This window comes from Pantherophis guttatus, chromosome 3, assembly GCF_059756535.1.
Source record: "Pantherophis guttatus breed Tessera chromosome 3, ASM5975653v1, whole genome shotgun sequence".
Lineage (NCBI taxonomy): Eukaryota > Metazoa > Chordata > Lepidosauria > Squamata > Colubridae > Pantherophis > Pantherophis guttatus.
The window spans coordinates 2,374,833-2,393,823 of record NC_142065.1 but is presented as its reverse complement, the minus strand read 5'-3'; the positions used below and the strand labels follow the sequence as shown (position 1 = coordinate 2,393,823).

Here is an 18,991-nt window from a genome sequence, read left to right as displayed (position 1 = left end):
ATCCTTTCTCCAGGAGTGGAGAGGGAATGGGGATTTTGCAGTATCCTTCCCCAGGGAGTGGGGAGGGAATGGGGATTTTGCAGTATCCTTCCCCGCAGGAGTGGAGAAGGAATGGGGATTTTGCAGTATCCTTTCTCCAGGAGTGGAGAGGGAATGGGGATTTTGCAGTATCCTTCCCCTGGAGTGGGGTGGGAATGGGGATTTTGCAGTGTCGTTCTCCTGGCATGCCCACCAAGCCACGCCCACCAAGCCACACCCACAGAACCATTAGTAAAAAAAAAAAGTTGGATTTCACCGCTGGGGCACATCATCAGTCATGAAACATCTGCAAGAAACCCACCAAGAGACACTCAGAGAGTGTCAAGGACTCCACAACCCTCCTTTTCCTCTCCACAAACTCCACTCCCTTCTAGCACTGATGATGTTCCCTAGTTTGGTCATGAAATGTCTTCAACAAAACAAGCCAGCTCAGAGAGCAGCAAGGACCACACAGTCCCCTCCTCCTCCTCCTCCTCCTCCTCCTCCTCCTCCTCCTCCTCCTCCTCCCCCTCCTCCTGCTCTTCACCCCACTCCCTTCTAACACTGATGATGTTCCCTAGTTTGGTCATGAAATGTCTGCAAGAAAAACCTCCAAGCTCAGAGACCACCAAGGACCCCGCCGTCGTCATCCTCCTCCTCCTCCTCCTCGGATGTCCCCTAGTTGAATCATGAAACATCTGGAAGAAACCCAGCTCAGAGAGCCCCAAGCACTCCTCCTTTCAACCCCTGACCTACAACTATTCTCCTTTATTGTTAGACTTTCAACAATCCTCCTCCTGCCCACGGCCCATCCGAGCACCCTTCCTACCATCCAGAGAAGGCTCTTTGGCGGTGGGGTGGGGGGGCTTTCAGCAGCTGGGGGAGGAGGCACGAGGCTCTCGGCAAAGACCAGCCCTTGAAATAAAGCAGCCCCCCCCTCCCCGAAAAGGAGCTGCTTTCTCAACCTCTTTGAAAAAAAAGAGGAGACCAGAAGGAAGCCTTCAGAAACAAACGGGGGACTTTTTCCGTCAGGCCTCGAGAGGGAAGGGCTGACCCCCACCCCCCACCCCAAAGTCCTCCCTCCCCAGCCATCTACATTTGCACACTTGTGGGCTCGCACCAACGGATTGTGGGGGGGAAGAAACAAGAGAGGCTTCCTTTGGCTCACACAAGCCCGTGTGCCAAGAAAATGGCATTTTTCCAAAGGCTTGCAAACTTCCTTTTCTCCCACGAACCTCTCCTGGCATCCCTCCAGCCATCCAGCCCCGTGCCTGCCTCAGTTTCCCCCTTTCCCTCCTTCCCCCCCCCCACCAGCAAAGCCTTGGCACATGCACGTACCCCCCCCCAAAAAGCCTGGCTCCAAACTCCCCTTCTCCAAGCACAGCAAGATGAGAAACGGGGCAGCACCACGATGGGTACCCTTCCCCTGCTTTCTCCTGGCAGAAAGTCCCACCTGCCCGCCGTCCTGGATCCAGGCGCTCGCTCGGCCTCCCTTCCCCAGAGATCTGCTTTCCTTCGGGAAGAGCCAGGCGCTGCCTCCCTCCTCCTCCTCCTCCTCCTCCTCCTCCTCTCCCCCCCCCCCCCAGTATTTATGGCAGGCAAGCAAACATCTCCCAAACCAGCTCCCTCTTCCTCTTCCTGCCCTCTTGGCTTCAGACAAATCTGCTCGCACCAGGCAGGAAGCGCAGGCTTCATCCTGCCTGGTTTCCCCCCACCTCACCCCACCCCCAGGTCCCCCACCCCACCCCTCCCGGAGATGCTCCTTGCAGGGAGTTTCCGGGAATTTATGATGGTGGCTGCACACAGCCCTGAGACTCTCGTAAATGGTGCCACAGGAGCCTGGAGATGCTGAGCCATTAGCCACGCGCATTGGGATGCCGTGGAGCCAACCAGGAATCCCCCACTTTCCTCCCCTCCCCAGATGGTTCTAATGAGAGGAGAAATCCCACATTAGATGTCAGAAAAGATTCAGAACAACAGAATGGGAAGGGACCTTGGAGGTCTTCTAGTCCAACCCCGTGCTCCAGCAGGAGATCCTACGCTATTCCAGAACAACTGGCTGCCCAATCTCTTCTTAAAAGCCCTCCTGTGATGGAGCAACTTCTGGAGGCAAGTTGTTCCACTGGCTAATTGTTGTACCTCAAGAAATTTCTGCTTATTTCTAGATTGCTTTTCTCTTTGGTTCGTTTCCATCTGTTGCTTCTTGTCCTGCCTCCTCAGGTGCTTTGCAGAACAGAACAAAATAACAAAGTCGGAAGGGACCTTGGAGGTCTTCTAGTCCATCTCCCTGTCCAGGCAGGAGACCCTATACCAGAGGTCTTCAAACTTGGCAGCTTTAAGACTTGTGGACTTCAACTTGGGAGTTGAAGTCCACAAGTCTTAAAGCTGCCAAGTTTGAAGACCTCTGCCCTATACCATTTCAGACAAATGGATGTCCAATCTCTTCTTAAAAATCTCCGGTGTTGGAGCAGCCACAACGTCTGGTGGCAAGCTGTTCCGCTGATTAATTGTTCTGCCAGGAAATTTCTCCTCAGTTCTAGGTTGCTTCTCTCCTTGATTAGTTTCCATTCATTGCTTCTTGTCCTGCAGGTGCAGGTGCTTTGGGGAATAGAACAGAATGACAGGGTTGGGAGAGACCTTGGAGGTCTTCTAGTCCAACCCCCTAACTCAAGCAGGAGACCCAACCAACACACCATGCTGGCTGGGGAATTCTGGGAGTTGGAAGTCCACAACTCTTAAAGTGACCAAGGTTGGACTTCCCTGCCTTATAACAATCCGGACAGTCTCAATGGCTGTCCAATCTCTTCTTGAAAGCCTCCAAGTGATGGAGCGCCTACAACCTCTGAAGACCCCGGGTTTAAAACCGTGAGTCCCAGAGGCCCCTGAAAGGTGGGAGAAGCGTCCAGCTGAAAGGAGGGTGTCGAAGCGTGAACCATCCTCTGCTACCATTGTCGAGGCTGATTTGAAAGTATACACCATGGAAAACAAGATCCATTCACCTCTAATTAATTACAGTTTCCCCAGGGGGGGAACGAGGCTGATTCACGCTTCGACAGAGGGCGCCCCCAAACCCTCCTTCTCCAACCAACGCTTCTCTCCAGCTGTGGTTCCCTCCAGGAACAGACCCTGGAGAAGGCCACCAGAAAGCAAAGAAAGTGTTTTTAAAGAGCAGGCTTAATAACTCTGCCCATGTTCAGGGTGCCTCAACATAGAAGGTCAGGCAGGTGGTTATGCTACCTGGAAACCCCAAAGCTCCAGATATACCGGCAGGAGAGAGAAGCCAAGGGATGGGTTCCCTCCCACCAACAGTCCTTGACTTACAACAATCCATTTAGTGACCGTTTGAGGTTACGACGGCCCTGAAAAAAATAGTGACTTGGGACAGTTTTTCACACGTAACAACTGCCGCGGTCACCTGATCAAAATTTGGACGCTTGGCAATGGACTCACATTTACGACGGTTGCAGTGTCTCTGTGTGTGTGTGTGATGTGATTCCTCCTGTGTCCCTTGTGGTTGTAGGTTGAGGACTACCTATGCAACACCTATGAGGAATACTGCAACAAATTTTGGTCAGCATACTACAAAAAAAGATGTGGAGACTCTGGAAAGAGTGCAGAGAAGAGCAACAAAGAGGATTAGGGGACTGGAGGCTAAAAGATATGAAGAACGGTTGCAGGATTTGGGTTGGGCCAGTCTAGAGAAAAGAAGGACTAGGGGGGACAAGATAGCAGCATTTCAGTATTTGAGGGGCTGCCACGAGGAATAGGGGGGTCAAATTATTCTCCAAAGCACCTGAGGGCAGGACAAGGAGCAACGGGTGGAAATTTATCAAGGTTGCTTGATAAGCAACCTGGAATGAAGGAGAAACTTCCTGAAAGTTGGAACACTTAACCAGTGGAACAGCTTGCCACCAGAAGTTGTGGCTGCTCCAACACTGGAGGCTTTTAAGAAGAGACTGGAGAGACCCTTGTCTGAAATGGTATAGATTCTCCTGCTTGAGCAGGGGGCTGGACTAGAAGACCTCCAAGGTCCCTTCCAGCTCTATTCTATTCTATTCTATTCTATTCTATTCTATTCTATTCTATTCTATTCTATTCTATTCTATTCTATTCTATTATTCTATTCTATTCTATTCTATTCTATTCTATTCTATTCTATTCTATTCTATTCCTATTCCTATTCCTGTCCTGTCCTATTCTATTCTATCCTATCCTATCCATTATTCTATTCTATTCTATTCTACTCTACTCTACTCTACTCTACTCTACTCTACTCTACTCTACTCTACCCTACCCTACCCTACCGTATCCTTATTCCTATTCCTATTCCTGTCCTGTCCTGTCCTATCCTATCCATTATTCTATTCTACTCTACTCTACTCTACTCTACTCTACTCTACTCTACTCTACCCTACCCTACCCTACCCTACCGTATCCTTATTCCTATTCCTATTCCTGTCCTGTCCTGTCCTGTCCTGTCCTGTCCTGTCCTGTCCTGTCCTGTCCTGTCCTGTCCTGTCCTATCCTATCCTATCCTATCCTATCCTATCCATTATTCTGTTCTGTTCTGTTCTGTTCTGTTCTGTTCTGTTCTGTTCTGTTCTGTTCTGTTCTGTTCTATTCTATTCTATTCTATTCTATTCTATTCTATTCTATTCCATTCCATTCCATTCCATTCCATTCCATTCCATTCCATTCCATTCCCATTCCCATTCCCATTCTAAACTTTATATATCACTGTTTCTCAACTTTTAAACTTTAAGATGGATGGACTTCAACTCCCAGAATCCCCCAGCCAGCACAGCCCTCCAATTCTGGAGTGAAGGCAGCTCCTATGGAGGTCAGCAATTGGCAACTATCCATATTATACGAGCTTTGCTCATTTTATTGGGAAGGCTTTGTAGCTACGTCCACGCCCAGACGGAATCTGAATTAATCCACCTTCTTATTTGCACAACGGGGTTGAATCGCAAGTTCACCAAACAGGCTAAGTTTGGGCAATACACACTACGCCAAAACCAACCCATCACCGTCACGGCCATCCAGGTTTCAAGCCACCAAACCGCCTTGGGCAAATACAGCTGCTCAGCTTGCAAGAGCCGTGCGAACACACACACACACAAAAAAAACCCCTAGTATAGGTCTCCTGGGTGAGCAGGGGGTTGGACTAGATGACCTCCAAGGTCCCTTCCAACTCTGTTGCTGTAACAATCATGGCCTTGATTTAATCCTCATTAATCCTCAAGTACATGGGGAAATTTGAACCCATTTTCCCCCATTGTTCTCTCGAGATCTGCTGACTTCTCCCTCTTCCCACCAACGAAGATCGGGGCGTCCAACCTTGGCAACTTTAAAGACCTGTACACTTCGGCTCCCTGAGCAAACGGGGGTTGGACTAGAAGACCTCTAAAGTCCCTTCCAACTCTGTTATTCCGTTAACTCCCAGAATTCCCCAGCCAGCATGGCTTGTGGACGTCAACTCCCGGAAGTTGTGATCAAAATTTGTATTATGAGGTATTAATTGAATTAAGATTTAAGGTGGGTTAATAGAAGGGTGAGCCTTGGTGGCGCAGCAGACTAAAGCACTGTTAAGTAATACCAGCTGCCTGCAATTACTGCAAGTTCAAATCTCACCTGAGTCTCCGGAGAAGGGCGGCATATAAATCGAACCAATAAATAAATAAACAAATAAATAAAGGGTAATTATATTGATTAAGTAAATCTGAGTAAACTTTTCCTAAGATGGTATGAGTTGAAATATGTGATTTAAGATTAAGAAATAAGTGTTATGGCAAAATAGAATATATAAAATGTTGTACAAGATGACAAAAAAATTGAACAAATTGATGAGAGGTTCAAAGCTCTGTTCCAAAAAGATGTAATTTGTATGTTTGAAAAAAAATAAAAAAAAACTTTTTTTGCAAAAAAAATTTTTTTTGGGAGGCTTGGCAACTGTACTTATGACGGTTAGAGTGGCCCGGGGATCACTTAATCCCCTTTTGCAACGTGACAAGCAAAGTCATTGGGGAAGCCAGAAATCACTTAACAACTGTGTGATTCGCTTAACGGCCACATGCTTAAGACTGTAAAGTTAAGTAACACAGTAAGACTCGTAAAATTGGGCACGGCTCACTGAACCATCTGCCCCACTTAGCAATGGAAATTCTAGTTGCAATTATAGTCGTACGCCGAGGACTTCCTATAACTAAGATATCATCCTGCATCAACATCCTGCATCAACATCTACGGAGAGTCCATTGAGCCAAGGTCCTTGACAATCTTCTCTTCCTCCATGGAGCTGGCCAACCCTCTTTTAACGTTATCAGTTCCTTGTATATTCTCCTACCCAGGTCTACTTGAAGCACAATTCATTTATTCGGGATTTTGAGTCCACCAAAACGCAGAGAGAACATACGACATAGAATAATAGGGTGGGGGAAGGGACCTTGGGAGGTCTTCTAGTCCAACCCCCTGCTCAAGGAGGAGACCCTATACCCGTGATGGCGAACCTATGGCACGCGTGCCACAGGTGGCACGCAGAGCCATGTCGCCTGGCACGCCAGCTCAGCTCCTTTTTGGGGTTTCTGGGTCCACCAGAAGTAGGGAAACAGGCTGTTTCCTGCCTCCGGAGGGCCTGGTGGGGGAGTGGGGAAGGGTTAGGGTCTCTAGGAGTCTCCGGAGGCTGGGGACAGCAAAAAAAAGTCACTTCCTGTCCAACCAAAAGTTGGAAAATGGGCCATTTCAGGCCTCCGAGGGTGGGGAAGGCTGTTTTCGCCCTCCCCAGATGCAGAGAGAGGAGCTGGAGCCACGTGAGAAAGAAAAACGGGCCTACCGGGCCATCGCGTGCCAGGAGGACAGGGTGGGTTGTGCATGCATGTGCAGGGCGCATAGAATTATGGGTGTGGGCACACGCACGAACCTCCCCTGACCCCCCCCTTTCTGGCACGCGATGGCAAAAAGGTTAGCCCTATATCATTCCAGACAAATGGATGTCCAATCTCTTCTTCAAAAACTCCAGTGTTAGAGCACGTACAACTTCTGGTGGCAAGCTGTTCCGCTGGTTAATTGTTCTATCAGGAATTTTCTCCTTAATCCCAGGTTGCTTCTCTCCTTGGTTAGTTTCCATGCGTTGCTTCTTGTCCTACCCTCAGGTGCTTTGGAGAACAGGTGGACCCCCTCTTCCCTGGGAAACCCCCTCAAATTTTTGGGCCACCGTTATTTAATTCTTTTAATAATTTTAAATTTTGTATTGATATGTGTTTTAGTTCTGGCTGTGCACCGCCCTGAGTCCACTAGGAGAAGGGCGGGATATAAATTGAATAAATAAATAAATATTGGAAGACTGTTATGTCACCGCTGGTCCTTCATTTAACGGACATACCCAATTCCTGCCACCCTTCTTCGTATGTTTTAGCCTCCGTCCAACTCCATAATCATCTTTGTGGCTTTTCTCTGCACTTTTTCCAGAGTCTCCACATCTGTTGCAGAAAATAAGATTTTATATGGGATCCTGCTGCCACATTATCTAATTGTTCACCAAACAATTATCATTGTTTAGTGAACAATTTCTTTGAAGACACCTTCCCATCCTGGGAGATCCTTCCTCCCTCCCACCCCGTTTTCACAACGTAAGACGCAATCACAATTTCTCCAGGGAGATTCTCAGTCACCCAGGTCATGGTTGTCCCGGAGAACCGAAGAAGCTTCTTGGATGAGAAGGGAAACGTCTTCGAAGGAAAAAAAAAAAATTAGAAAGCTGCGCTCACATTTTCATTGGTAAAATTATGTGGGCCCACCTCTGGCTGTAATTTAATGTAATTTTTGTCCTGGTGAAAAGAGGCTTCCCCAAATCTCTCTCAATCTGGAATCCTTGGCAATCAGAATTGGTATGGTTAGTCTTCGACGTACGGCCACAAACGAGCCCCAAATCTCTGTCGCTAAGTGAGACATTTGCTAAATTAGAACAATTAATAAGCGGAACAACTTGCCTCCAGAAGTTGTGAATGCTCCAACACTGGACGTTTTTAAGAAGATGTTGGATAACCATTTGTCTGAAGTGGTGTAGGGTTTCCTGCCTGGGCAGGGGGTTGGACTAGAAGACCTCTAAGGTCCCTTCCAACTCTGTTATTCTATTCTATTCTATTCTATTCTATTCTATTCTATTCTATTCTATTCTATTCTATTCTATTCTATTCTGCTCTATTCTTCATTCCATTATTCTATTCTATTCTATTCTAAATGAGCTTTTATGATCTTTCCTGCCACCGTTGTTAAGTGAATCACTGCCGCTGTTAAGGCCAGGAGCATAGTTGTTAAGTGAACCTGACTTCCCCCTTGACTTTGCTTATCACCAAAGGGGATCGCATGACCTTGGTAACGCAATGACCGTCATAAATATGAGTCTGTGGCCAAGCACCTGAATTTTGATCACCTGACCACGGGGGTGCTGCCAGGGCCGTTAAGTGTGGAAAAACAGTCGTAAGTCACTTTTCCCCAGTGCCGTTTGTAACTTCAAACGGTCACTAAACAGACTGTTGTAAGTTGAGGGCTGCCTGTATTTTTGTACGGCTAGTCCTCGACGTACGGCCACAATCGTGCCCCCAAATTTCTGCCGCTAAGCGAGACAGGTGAGAGTTTTGCCCTAGTTTACGGCCTTTGTGGCATGGTTGTTAAGCAAATCAATGGCAGTCGTTAAGCGAAGCATGCGGTCGTAAAGTGAATCCAGCTCCCCCCACTGACTGTGCCAGGAGGAGGGAGAAGGGAACCTGAAAGGACTTCATTCCCCGAGATGCCAGGCCTCCTTCTTCTGCCTACCATGCCATCCAGGTGACTTCCCCTAAACCATGGTTAGTTTGCAGAAAACGTCGCCGCTCCGGGGTGAGCTGCCCAGCTGAGAAACCAGCTTCCCAACCTCGCCGGTCTCTGTGCGTGTCTTTGTTGCATCCCGAGGCTGCCTGTCACTACCAGCTCAGCCCTGCCCTCGCCAGCTGGCATGCTGGCATGCCTTGTCATAACCACTCAACCTCCCCCACCCTCCAGGGAGCTCTTCCCGTGCCAGCCCGCACTTCCTAACTGTGCCCTCTCGATGCCAGAGATGACGGGGAGGGGATCAGCAGCATCTACAGGAGTGAGGGGGGGAGTGGGGGTTTCGTGGGGTTATACGGCACCGTTGACTTTGCCAGGGAAGAAATGCCAGGGATGCCATGCCAGCTGCTTTGCTTCGAGATTTGCAGCTCGGCTGCCAGCATCCGTGCTAAAATCACAGGGGCGAGTTGGCAGCCGAAGGGAAGCATGGCAGCTCGGGGGTTCTAAACCCAAGAAGGTCGGTGCCACCAACAAGTTCGGGGGCACGGCGTCTGCCGCACGCCAGCAGAAAGGTGTTTGGCGCCAGGCGCTTCTCCCCAAAGGAGTCAAGCGGGCAGTTAAAAATACATAGAATTTCCTCTTGGACTTCAACTCCCAGAATTCCCCAGCCGGCAAAGGTTGAAAAATACAGATAGTCCCCAAACTTACAACAGTTCATTTAGTGACCAAAGTTATGACAGCATTGGGGGGGAAAAAAGCGGCTTATGACTATTTTTTGGCCTGGCCTAAATCTTCCCCCTTTTAATGTGGAAATTTTAAATTTGTTTTAATTATAGGGTTATGGGTAAGGCGTTTTAAATTGGGGAGCCGTTTTGGATTTAATTTTGTTTTAAATGTATTTTAATGTTTATATTGTATGTTTTTTAATCTTGGCTGTTCACCGCCCTGAGTCCTTCGGGAGAGGGGGCGGTATAAAAATTTAATAAATATAAATATATAATAATATTTTTCACACTGATGACTGTTGCGGCCACATGATTGTTATTCTGTAATTCTGAGCAGGGGGTTGGGCTAGATGACCTCTATAGTCCCTTCCAACTCTGGTTATTCTGTAATTCCGTGAGAGTCTCCTGCCTGAGCAGGGGGTTGGGCTAGATGACCTCCAAGGTCCCTTCCAACTCTGGCATTCCGTGATTCCGTCTGCAGCTTCAGCCCCAGCATTCTGCAGAAATATTCCGAATATTTCTCCCTCGGTCCGTTCTCCTCCAAAACCACCCCACTGCTGCTCCACGCCCGGCTCATCCATTCAAAGCCCCCCACCCCAAAATCCACAGGCATAAATTGAGGAGGGGGAGGTGACCCTTATTTTTTACCCCGTCCTGTCCTCTCCGGCTGCCTTCCCCAGCACCCCACTGCTTTCCAGCTCATTACATCTACTTCCATTAGCCAAAAATCTCGGGTTTTCTTCCTGCACAGTCCAATTTTTCCAGTAAACCAAAATGGAAAGGAAGACAGAGCCAAGACCCGTCCGGGTCTCCCCTCTTCTGTCTGGCCTCCCTTTTTGGGGTGACCGAAGAACCCCATGCCTAGGCCAGACTCCCCCTTCCCTCCCTTCTTGAACCCCGGAGAAAACCAAGCCAGCTAGCAAACCGGCCTTGGAGTCCCAGCTCAGTGTCCATCCAATGACGCAGCTTGGCAGGTGGCGTCTGGACCGAGTACCAGTTCACTGACTTATGACCGGGTTTCGCACTTACGACAGCTGCGCTGGCAGCACCTTCCAAGGTCACGTGATCAAAATCCGGAAGCTTGGCAAGCCAGACTACAAGGTAGCCTGCCGGGGGTTGGACTAGAGGATCTCTGGGGGGTCCCTTCCAGGTCTGTTCTGATTTGAAGGCGGTTTGCTCACTGTTTGAAGTTACAACGGCACTGAAAGAAGTGGCTTCAGGCCGTTTTTCACACTTAAGGACCGTTGCGCCACCCCTACGGACTTGGGTTCAAAATTCGGACGCTGGGCAATTGACTCGTCCTTATTTATGACGGTCGCAGTGTCCTGGGGTCATGGGATCCCACTTTTGTGACGAGTAGACAAAGTCAACGCGGAAGCTAGATTCGCTTAACAACCTGTTACTAACTTAACACCTGCAGTGGTTCACTTAAAAACAGTGGCAAGAAAAAAAAGTGGTAAAACAGGGCAAAATTAACAACTGTCTCGCTTAGCAACGGGGATTTGGGGCTCCATTTTGGTCACATGTTGAGGACTGCCTATATCTTCTTGACCCATGCACTCATGTGCACCCTGGGCCCCGGTTTGTGAGTGACAAGTCTTTCTACGTGGAGGAAGAACGGGTGTTCTGTTCAGATGACAATTTTCCTTTGTTCGACAATCACATCTTGGCAGGAAAAAGGATTTTTATAAACCTTTGCAAAATATTTAGAAGCTTTCACAATTCTTTGGTCAACGTCAGTCAGGGCGAAGGAAATACCTCTTAGGACATCTTGGAAAGTAAGAAATAATAATAATAATAATAATCCTAACTTTAGCTTTGTGGTTCTTTTGTGCAGCCTAAGAGTTGAAAGTTGAAACCATCTCTCTTCCTTGTTTTGCACCTGGAATTCCCACAATCTTCACACCCCAAAAACCGCCTTCAGCGGAGTAATCTCATTTCCTGCTTTCGATGCAATCCCAATGAGCCATCCCCTTTCCAAAAAACCCCTGACAATCCTCAACTTACAACGGTTCACAGTTCGAAGTTACAACCGCACTGAAAAAAGTGACCGATGACCGTTTTCCACACTTATAACTGTTGCGGCATAAGTGATCGTAATTCAGAATCCTGGCAATGGGCTCATACTTATGACGGTCGCAGTGTCCCGGGAGTCTCTTGACCCCTTTTTGCGACCTTCCGACAAGCAAAGTCTGTGGGGGAAGCTAGACTCACTTAACGACCGTGTGACTAACTGAACAGCTGCAGTGATTCGCTTAACAAATGTGGCAAGAAAAGTCGTACAAAGCTCACTCAACCAATTTCTCGCTCAGCAACATAACCTTTGGGCTCAATTGTGGTCGTAAGTCGGGGACTACCAGTAGAGGCTATGCTGGCTGAGGAATTCTGGGCATCAAAGTCCATCCATCATAAAGTCCCTCGGGTTAAGAAACACGGCCCTAGGGCATTAAAAACTTCAGAAGTTGTGGGTGCTTCATCATTGGAGGCTTTTAAGAAGAAATTAAGACTCAGGTTTCAGTTGCAGTAATTTCTAACAACCACCTCTGAATGAGTTTCCAAAATTCAGTTACTCTGGGGCAAGTCCACCATACATGGAAATAGGTACCTAGCTCCCCACACTTCCAACAATTTGGGGAGAGTCCAGGAAACATTTTGGATAGTCGGGCGGGAGGACGGTGCCACCTGTATACCATCTTGTACAAGTTTTCCTTATAAGCAGTTGCCATCAAAAATTTCAATTGGCTAGACCAAATTTCTTCCCATTTCGCCAAATCGATTTGAGTGGCCAATATTCCTCCTTCCAGGCAATCATCGAGACTTTGACGATCTCGTCACCTATCCAACGGATTATTTAAAAAATTGTAAATCTTAGCATGTTATGTATTGTGTAATGTTCCCACCGTGATCTGTTTGTCGATAAATCTTCTGTTTGTACTTTTTTAAAGAAATAAAATTTAATTAAAAAAAAAGAAGAAGAAGAAGAAATTAAGACAACCGTTTGTCTGGAATGGTTGAGCAGGGGGTTGGGCTACATGACCTCCAAGGCCCCTTCCAGCTCTTGTTATTCTGTAATTCTGTAAGGGTCTCCTGCCTGAACAGAGGGTTGGGCTAGATGACCTCCAAGGTCCCTTCCAACTCTGATATTCTGTTAAGTTCTGTAAAACTGATGAAATGCAACTGAAAGTGTTTGCTTGATTGTAGCTTATCAGTTGGATGTGTGTTTTTTTTAGAGTTCTGGGCCTTGAGAAGATATCTCCGGGTAACTGATAACCTTGTTAAGATGCCACCAGCCTTCTGCATTCATGCCAGGCTTGCCCTCGGGCAGCAAAAGGGACCAACAAGCCAGTCCTGTAGCTCATCACACCCGACTGGGAGGCAAAATGACGGAAGTCTCACTTATTTTGGCCACGTCTTGCGGGAAAATTCACTGGAGAAAGCAATTATGTTGGGAAGAGTTAGCAGTAAAAGGTAACTGGGCTGCCAAAGAACTCCAGCCAGAGCATTCAAAGAAAGAGCGCAAGATCAGAAGACGTGGAGAGAGAAGCAGCAAGAGTCGGACAGGACCAAATGGATTTCATCCTCATCATCATCCTTTCAAACGACTTGTCTACAAACACCTATGCTGCCTTTTGTGTATGCTCTTCTTTTAACATAAATACCGTTTGCACTCAGATAGAGGTGATTTATTTATTTTTTAAAAATCTTAATTAATTACTTCAGGCAGTAATTCAACAGGTATCACTCCAGGCCAACATCAGAAGTGAAATGCTCCCGGTTCGGACCGGATCACTCGATCCGGTAACGATGGAGGCGGGTGGTTCGGAGAACCGGTAGCCAAAATCCCTGCGCCCCTCCCCCGCCCCATGCCCAGCTGAGCTGCACGATCATCAGAGGTTTTTGTTTTTTTTTACTTTTAAAAGCATTTTTTTCTACAACCTCTTCCGCCGAAAAAATGCTTTTAAAAGCTAAAAAAAAAAAAAGCCTCTGATGATCGCGTGGCTCAGCTGGGATCGTCAGAGGCTTCTCGAAGCATTTTTTCCTGCAACCTCTTGGCTGAAGAGGTGGTAAAAAAAATGCTTTGAAAAGTCTCTGACGATCCCAGCTGAGTTGCCTGACCGGCAGAGAGGCTTTTCAAAGCATTAGAAAAAATGCTTTGAAAAGTTTAAAAAAAAAAAAAGTTGGCCACGCCCACCCAGTCACATTACCCCCCCACCCCCCACCAAGCCATGCCCACAGAACCGGTATAACAAATTTTACATTTAACCCCTGGCCAACATAGTTAAGAAACCAATACAAAACACTGATGACGTTCTCTAGTTGGGTCGTGAAACGTCTTTCGAGAAAACATGCAACCTCAGAGAGTACCAAGGACCCCACAATCCTCCTCCTCCTCTTCTTCTTCAAATTACCTAGATCATGAAACATCTGCAAGAAAGCATCCAAGCTCAGAGAGCGTTAAGGACCCACCCCACAATTCTCCTCCTCTTCCTGCCCGTCTCTTCCTCCTCCCTGCAATCCCCACTCCTTTCTAGCACTGATGATGATCCCTAGTTGGGTCATGAAACGTCTGCAAGGAAACTAACCAAGCCTCAGAGAGCACCAGGGACCCCCACAATTCAACGCCTGCAATCCGGATTGTTTTCCTCCGCTCCAATCAGTTCAATAAAAAACTATTCCCCAAAGAGCTGTTATTTCATCTCAAAATGGCAGAAGAGAGGAAATAATACCCCGTTTCCTCGAAAATAAGACCCAACCGGAAAATAAGCCCTAGCATGATTTTTCAGGATGCTCGCAATATAAGCCCTACCCCCAAAATAAGGTCTGGTTAAGATCGTCGGCCAGATGGATGCATTTAGTACTGTATTTCCCCCCAAATAAGACCTAACCAGAAAATAAGCCCTAATGTGTCTTTTGGAGCAAAAATTAATATAAGACCAGGTCTTATTTTCGGGGAAACACAATAATAATAATAACAGCAACAGCAACAACGAGACTTCAAGAAATTGCAGCTTCCTGCAATCACACCAGCGGAACTGCAAAAAAACTGCGCTACTAGGAACATCGTATATTTTAAGAAGATACTTGGTGGGTACCTAGGACGCTGGCAGCAACCCGTATCAGCCCCAGTCGATGGTATTTGTGACACGTTTTTAAATGTTCAGTTGGCTGAGTTTCATGTTTAATGAATAAAGGAGATGATAATAATAATAATAACCTAACAACTCTCCGCTGATGGCCAGTCTCGTTTTATAACGAACGCAGAGACACCTGTCTGATCAGTCCTTTTTGAATCCAACAGCGACGAGAGGCCAGGAATAAAGGCTCAAAAACCCACAGATGAGCATCCTTGATATGTCTCCAATGGTCTGTCACCCTCAATCCTTGTTCTTCCGCAGGATCTAAAAGAGGCAGTTATTTAAACCTGACAGCGTGTTCCGTATGTCACCGCTCTAGGCAAAACTCTCTAGAAAAGAAGAGTTTTTTTTTTTTCTGAATTCGCTGCCTCTGGGCCCGTTTAAAAAGGGCACGCTGGAAAAAAAAAAAGGGGGACGCCGAACGATGCCAGCCATCGACTTTCGCTTCCAGGTAAGCTTTTAAGAGGCTCTCCCCAAAGTCAGCAAGCGTTGCTCAGGCTTCCCGAGCTGGGGAGGAACTGGCAAGGCTGTTCCAAAGTCCATTAAACCCGAGAAAGGTTCTTTTCTCTCGTCTCCTCCGCTTCCCTCGACCCCAGGAAATTGACGTCTTTGAAATAGCAGGCAGGAGAAACAAAAGAGTAAAAAATTGGTCCCGTTTCCAGGCTGGGTATGGCTAACTAACAGCCAGCACCCCTCCGCGGCCCCCCCCTCCCCGGAAAATAATACGTTTAGACTTTCCAACCGGGCTAAACGCCCCACAGCAAAATCCACCGTGTCCTTAAATCCTGTTTTGGTGTCTCGGTACAGGAAGGGATCCTGTCTCGTAAAAAAAACGTCTTAGGAGACTTCCTTGTCGCCTAAGGGGCTCCTTGTGAATAATCCAAGGGCTTATTTTTGGAGATCCGACTGCCTTCAGGGAGAATAACGAGGGGCCAGGTCCCCCTCCCTCTCCCCCCCCCTTGTGGACTTTTCCCCTAGTCTACATTTTCTGGGGATTCTGGTGAAAATCCCAGCATGTACAAACCCACCTCGCAGGACTGTTGTGTTGACGATGAGCGGCAGAGCAACCCCAGACCAACAATCATTGCGAAGCCTCCCCGAGTCGTTCGCCGAGACGGGCGGCTACAGAACCCAAATAAATAAATCAAGGGACAAACCAACCCTACAATCCCGAGTTAAGCTATCCGGGTTAAATACGTCGCACGGCAAGGCTCAACCCAACCCCACAAACTTAAAAACCCAGAAACCCCTCACGCCCAAACAAACAAGCCATGTTGGCAGGACCACAAGTTGATTTGTTCGGGCGCAGTTTGACACCCCCCTCGTTCCCACAACCTAGTTTGAACCCCTGTTCCCACAACCCAACCGCACCTCGGTCTCAGGTGCGTGGCACAGACCCATCCGCTGCTTCTGAGTTCATGGCAGGGTGACCCAGCCCTGCCCCTTCTTCATGACAGCTCCGCACTGAAATCAAAAGCTCGGGGACGGTGAGCAAGACCCCCCCGGCTGCAGAAAATACCCACCCAATTTTTTTTTTCCTGCAAAAAGGGTCCCCCTCCGAATCAACACTCACCCAGCCCTATCCTGACGGCCAGGCCAGTGCCCCCGAGGGTCTCTCTGCTTGCTTTCTCTCTCTCTCTCTCTCTTTCTCTCTCACTCTCTCTGTGCCTCTCCTGGGATCAACCTGTGAGCTGCCACCAGCCCGCCACGGCCGTCGGTTGCAGGAGATCTTCAAGGAAGTGACACTGGCGAGCCTCGATGAACCGCTGACGCCAATTCCATTGTTTGCCCGCCCCGCAGGGGGAGAAAACGAAAGGGCTGCAGGAAGTAAACATCTGGCTGGAACATGCAAAGGGAAGGAAGCCTCGGCAGCGCCAGGCAGGACCCGAGAAGGAGCCACAAGCATAAGACGTCAGAAACGCCACTTTGGAGTTTTGGAAAAAACTTTCTGGGGACCGGAGATGGTGCCTTCCTCCTCCTCCTCCTCCTCCACCTCCTCCTCCTCCTCCTCCTCCCCCTCCTCCCCGGTGCTTGTTATCTCCCCCTCTGTCCTGCCCCCATAGCCAGACCCTCCTACCCCCACCCCATCTTCTTAATCAAGTCTTGGCCAGGAGTTACATGCCTGGAGGTGGCAGCCTAAAGCTGGGATTGACCCATAAGCCTGCCTTGACCTCCCTCCCTCCTTCCCTCCCATAGCAATCTATTTCCAGTCTCCCCCGCCACCCCCACCCCAAAAGCTGGCGGAGCTGCAGCCCTGCCTGCCTGCAGAGGAAGACACCCCCCCCTCTGCTATTCCTTCCCTCTTTCCCCTCCCCTCCCGCGCCCTCCCTCCACCCCAGGTGGGAAGCAGAGGCTGGGAGAGGGAAATCAATAGGCAAGAGAGGAGAGGCAGCTCACTCCCCCCCTCCGGGAGAATTGATGGGGCTGGAGCTCCCCATTGATCCTTCCCGGCCCCTCCCTCCCTCCCTCCCCCTCCCTTCTCTTTCTCTCTCTCTTACTCTTCTCTTTCTGTCTCTCTCTATCTCTTTCTCTGACTCTGTCTCTTTCTATCTCTTTCTCTTTCTCTCCCTCTTTCTATCTCTCCCTCTCTGTATGTGTATGTGTGTCTCTCTCTGTTTCTCTCTCCCTCTTTCTGTGTTTCTCTCTCTCTCTCTCTCTCAATATCTCTCTCTTGGTTTCCCTCCCTCCCTCCTCTCTTTCTCTCCTCTCTCTCTCTCTCTTTCTCTGACTCTCTCTCTTTCTATCTCTCTTTCTCTCCTTCCTTCTGTCTCTCCCTCTCTGTATGTGTATGTGTGTCTCTTCTGTTTCTCTCTCCCTCTTTCTGTGTTTCTCTCTCTCTCTCTTTTTCTTTCCCTCTCTCAATATCTCTCTCTTGGTTTCCCTCCCTCTCCCCTCTCTTTCTCTCCTCTCTCTCTCTCTTTCTCTGTGTGTGTTTCTTTCTCTTTCTCTCTGTCTTGCTCTTTTTCTTTCTTTCTCTCTCTCTCTCTCTCTTGGTTTCTTTGCCCCCCCTCTCTTTCCCTTTCCATTTCTTTCTTTCCTTCTCTGTCTTTCTCTCTCTCTCTTTCTCTGTGTGTGTTTCTCTCTCTCTCTCTTTCTCTCTGTCTCACTCTTTTTCTTTCTCTCTCTCAAAATCTCTCTTTTGGTTTCCCTCCCTCCCTCCCCTCCTCTCTTTCTCTCTCCTCTCTCTCTCTCTCTCTCTTTCTCTGTGTGTGTTTCTTTCTCTCTCTTTCTCTCTCTCTTGCTCTTTTTCTTTCTCTCTCTCTTTCTCTCTGTCTCACTCTTTTTCTTTCTCTCTCTCTCTCTCTCTTTCTCTGTGTGTGTTTCTTTCTCTCTCTTTCTCTCTCTCTTGCTCTTTTTCTTTCTCTCTCTCTTTCTCTCTGTCTCACTCTTTTTCTTTCTCTCTCTCTCTCTCTCTTTCTCTGTGTGTGTTTCTTTCTCTCTCTTTCTCTCTCTCTTGCTCTTTTTCTTTCTCTCTCTCTCTTTCTCTTTCTCTGTGTGTGTTTCTCTCCCTCTCTTTCCCTCTGTCTCACTCTTTTTCTTTCTTTCTCTCTCTCTCTCTCTCTCTCTCCTTCTCTCTCGGTTTCTTTGCCCCTCTCTCTTTCTCTCTCCATCTCTTTCTCTCCTTCTCTCTCTCTCTTTCTTTCTCTCTCTCTCTCTCTCCCCCCTCTCTCTTTTGTGGTCTTCCCGGAGTGGGGGGGGGGTGGGGGGGGAGAAAAAGAAGAAGAAGAAGAAGAAGAAAAAGAAGAAGAGGCTGAAGCTGCTGCTGGCGGGAGAGGAGGAGAAAGAGGAGGAGGAGGAGGAGGAGGGCGAAGGACGGGCCAACCTTAACCTTTGCCAGCCATCCAGCTCGTTAAGAGACGCTAAGGAGAGGCAGTTCGGGGGGGGGGGTCGGCGGGGGCGGCCAGCCCAGCCGGAGGAGGAGGAGGAGGGTCGGTGGAGCCTGGAATCCGAAGGCGCGAGGGACTTTCAAACCGGCCAACACCCCCGCGGCCCCTCCAGCCAGGGGGAGACCCCAGACCCGGGACATCCCCCTCCCCACCCGCTCCCCGCGCCCGCCTTCCCCATTGTACCCCGGCCGCGGGCGATGCGCGGCCGCCCCTCCGAGCCTCCTCCGGCCGCCGCTGCTCCTTCTTCTTCCCGGGCCAGCTGTCACCGCGTCTTACCGTTGCGCGCCCCACGTGCATTCGGAGCCCCGGAGGGAGGGAGGGCGGCCGGTTGGCCAGGTGGGAGCGAGCCTGCGAACGCCCCCTCCCCTCCCTCCCTCCCTCCCCCCTCCCCTCCCCAGCGCCCCTCGCCACGCCTGGCCAA

At 48.8% G+C, this 18,991-nt stretch overlaps 1 protein-coding gene across 5 annotated transcripts in view; it reads right to left on the bottom strand.

Annotated features, from left to right (window-relative positions):
- Window positions 1-18,991, bottom strand: part of NOL4L (nucleolar protein 4 like) — a 132,931-nt gene that overhangs the window by 39,436 nt on the left and 74,504 nt on the right. Inside the window, exon 1 of one of the 5 annotated variants that reach the window (XM_087888950.1) lies at window positions 18,754-18,926. The exons of 2 other annotated variants lie outside the window; for them this stretch is intronic. In XM_087888950.1, the coding sequence (XP_087745076.1) occupies window positions 18,754-18,867 (114 nt within the window). In that variant the 5' untranslated portion in view covers window positions 18,868-18,926. Of the gene's footprint in view, window positions 1-1,471; window positions 1,553-16,256; window positions 16,960-18,753; window positions 18,927-18,991 lie in introns of those variants that run through there. 2 more of the 5 variants (XM_087888952.1, XM_087888954.1) reach the window with 2 other exon arrangements.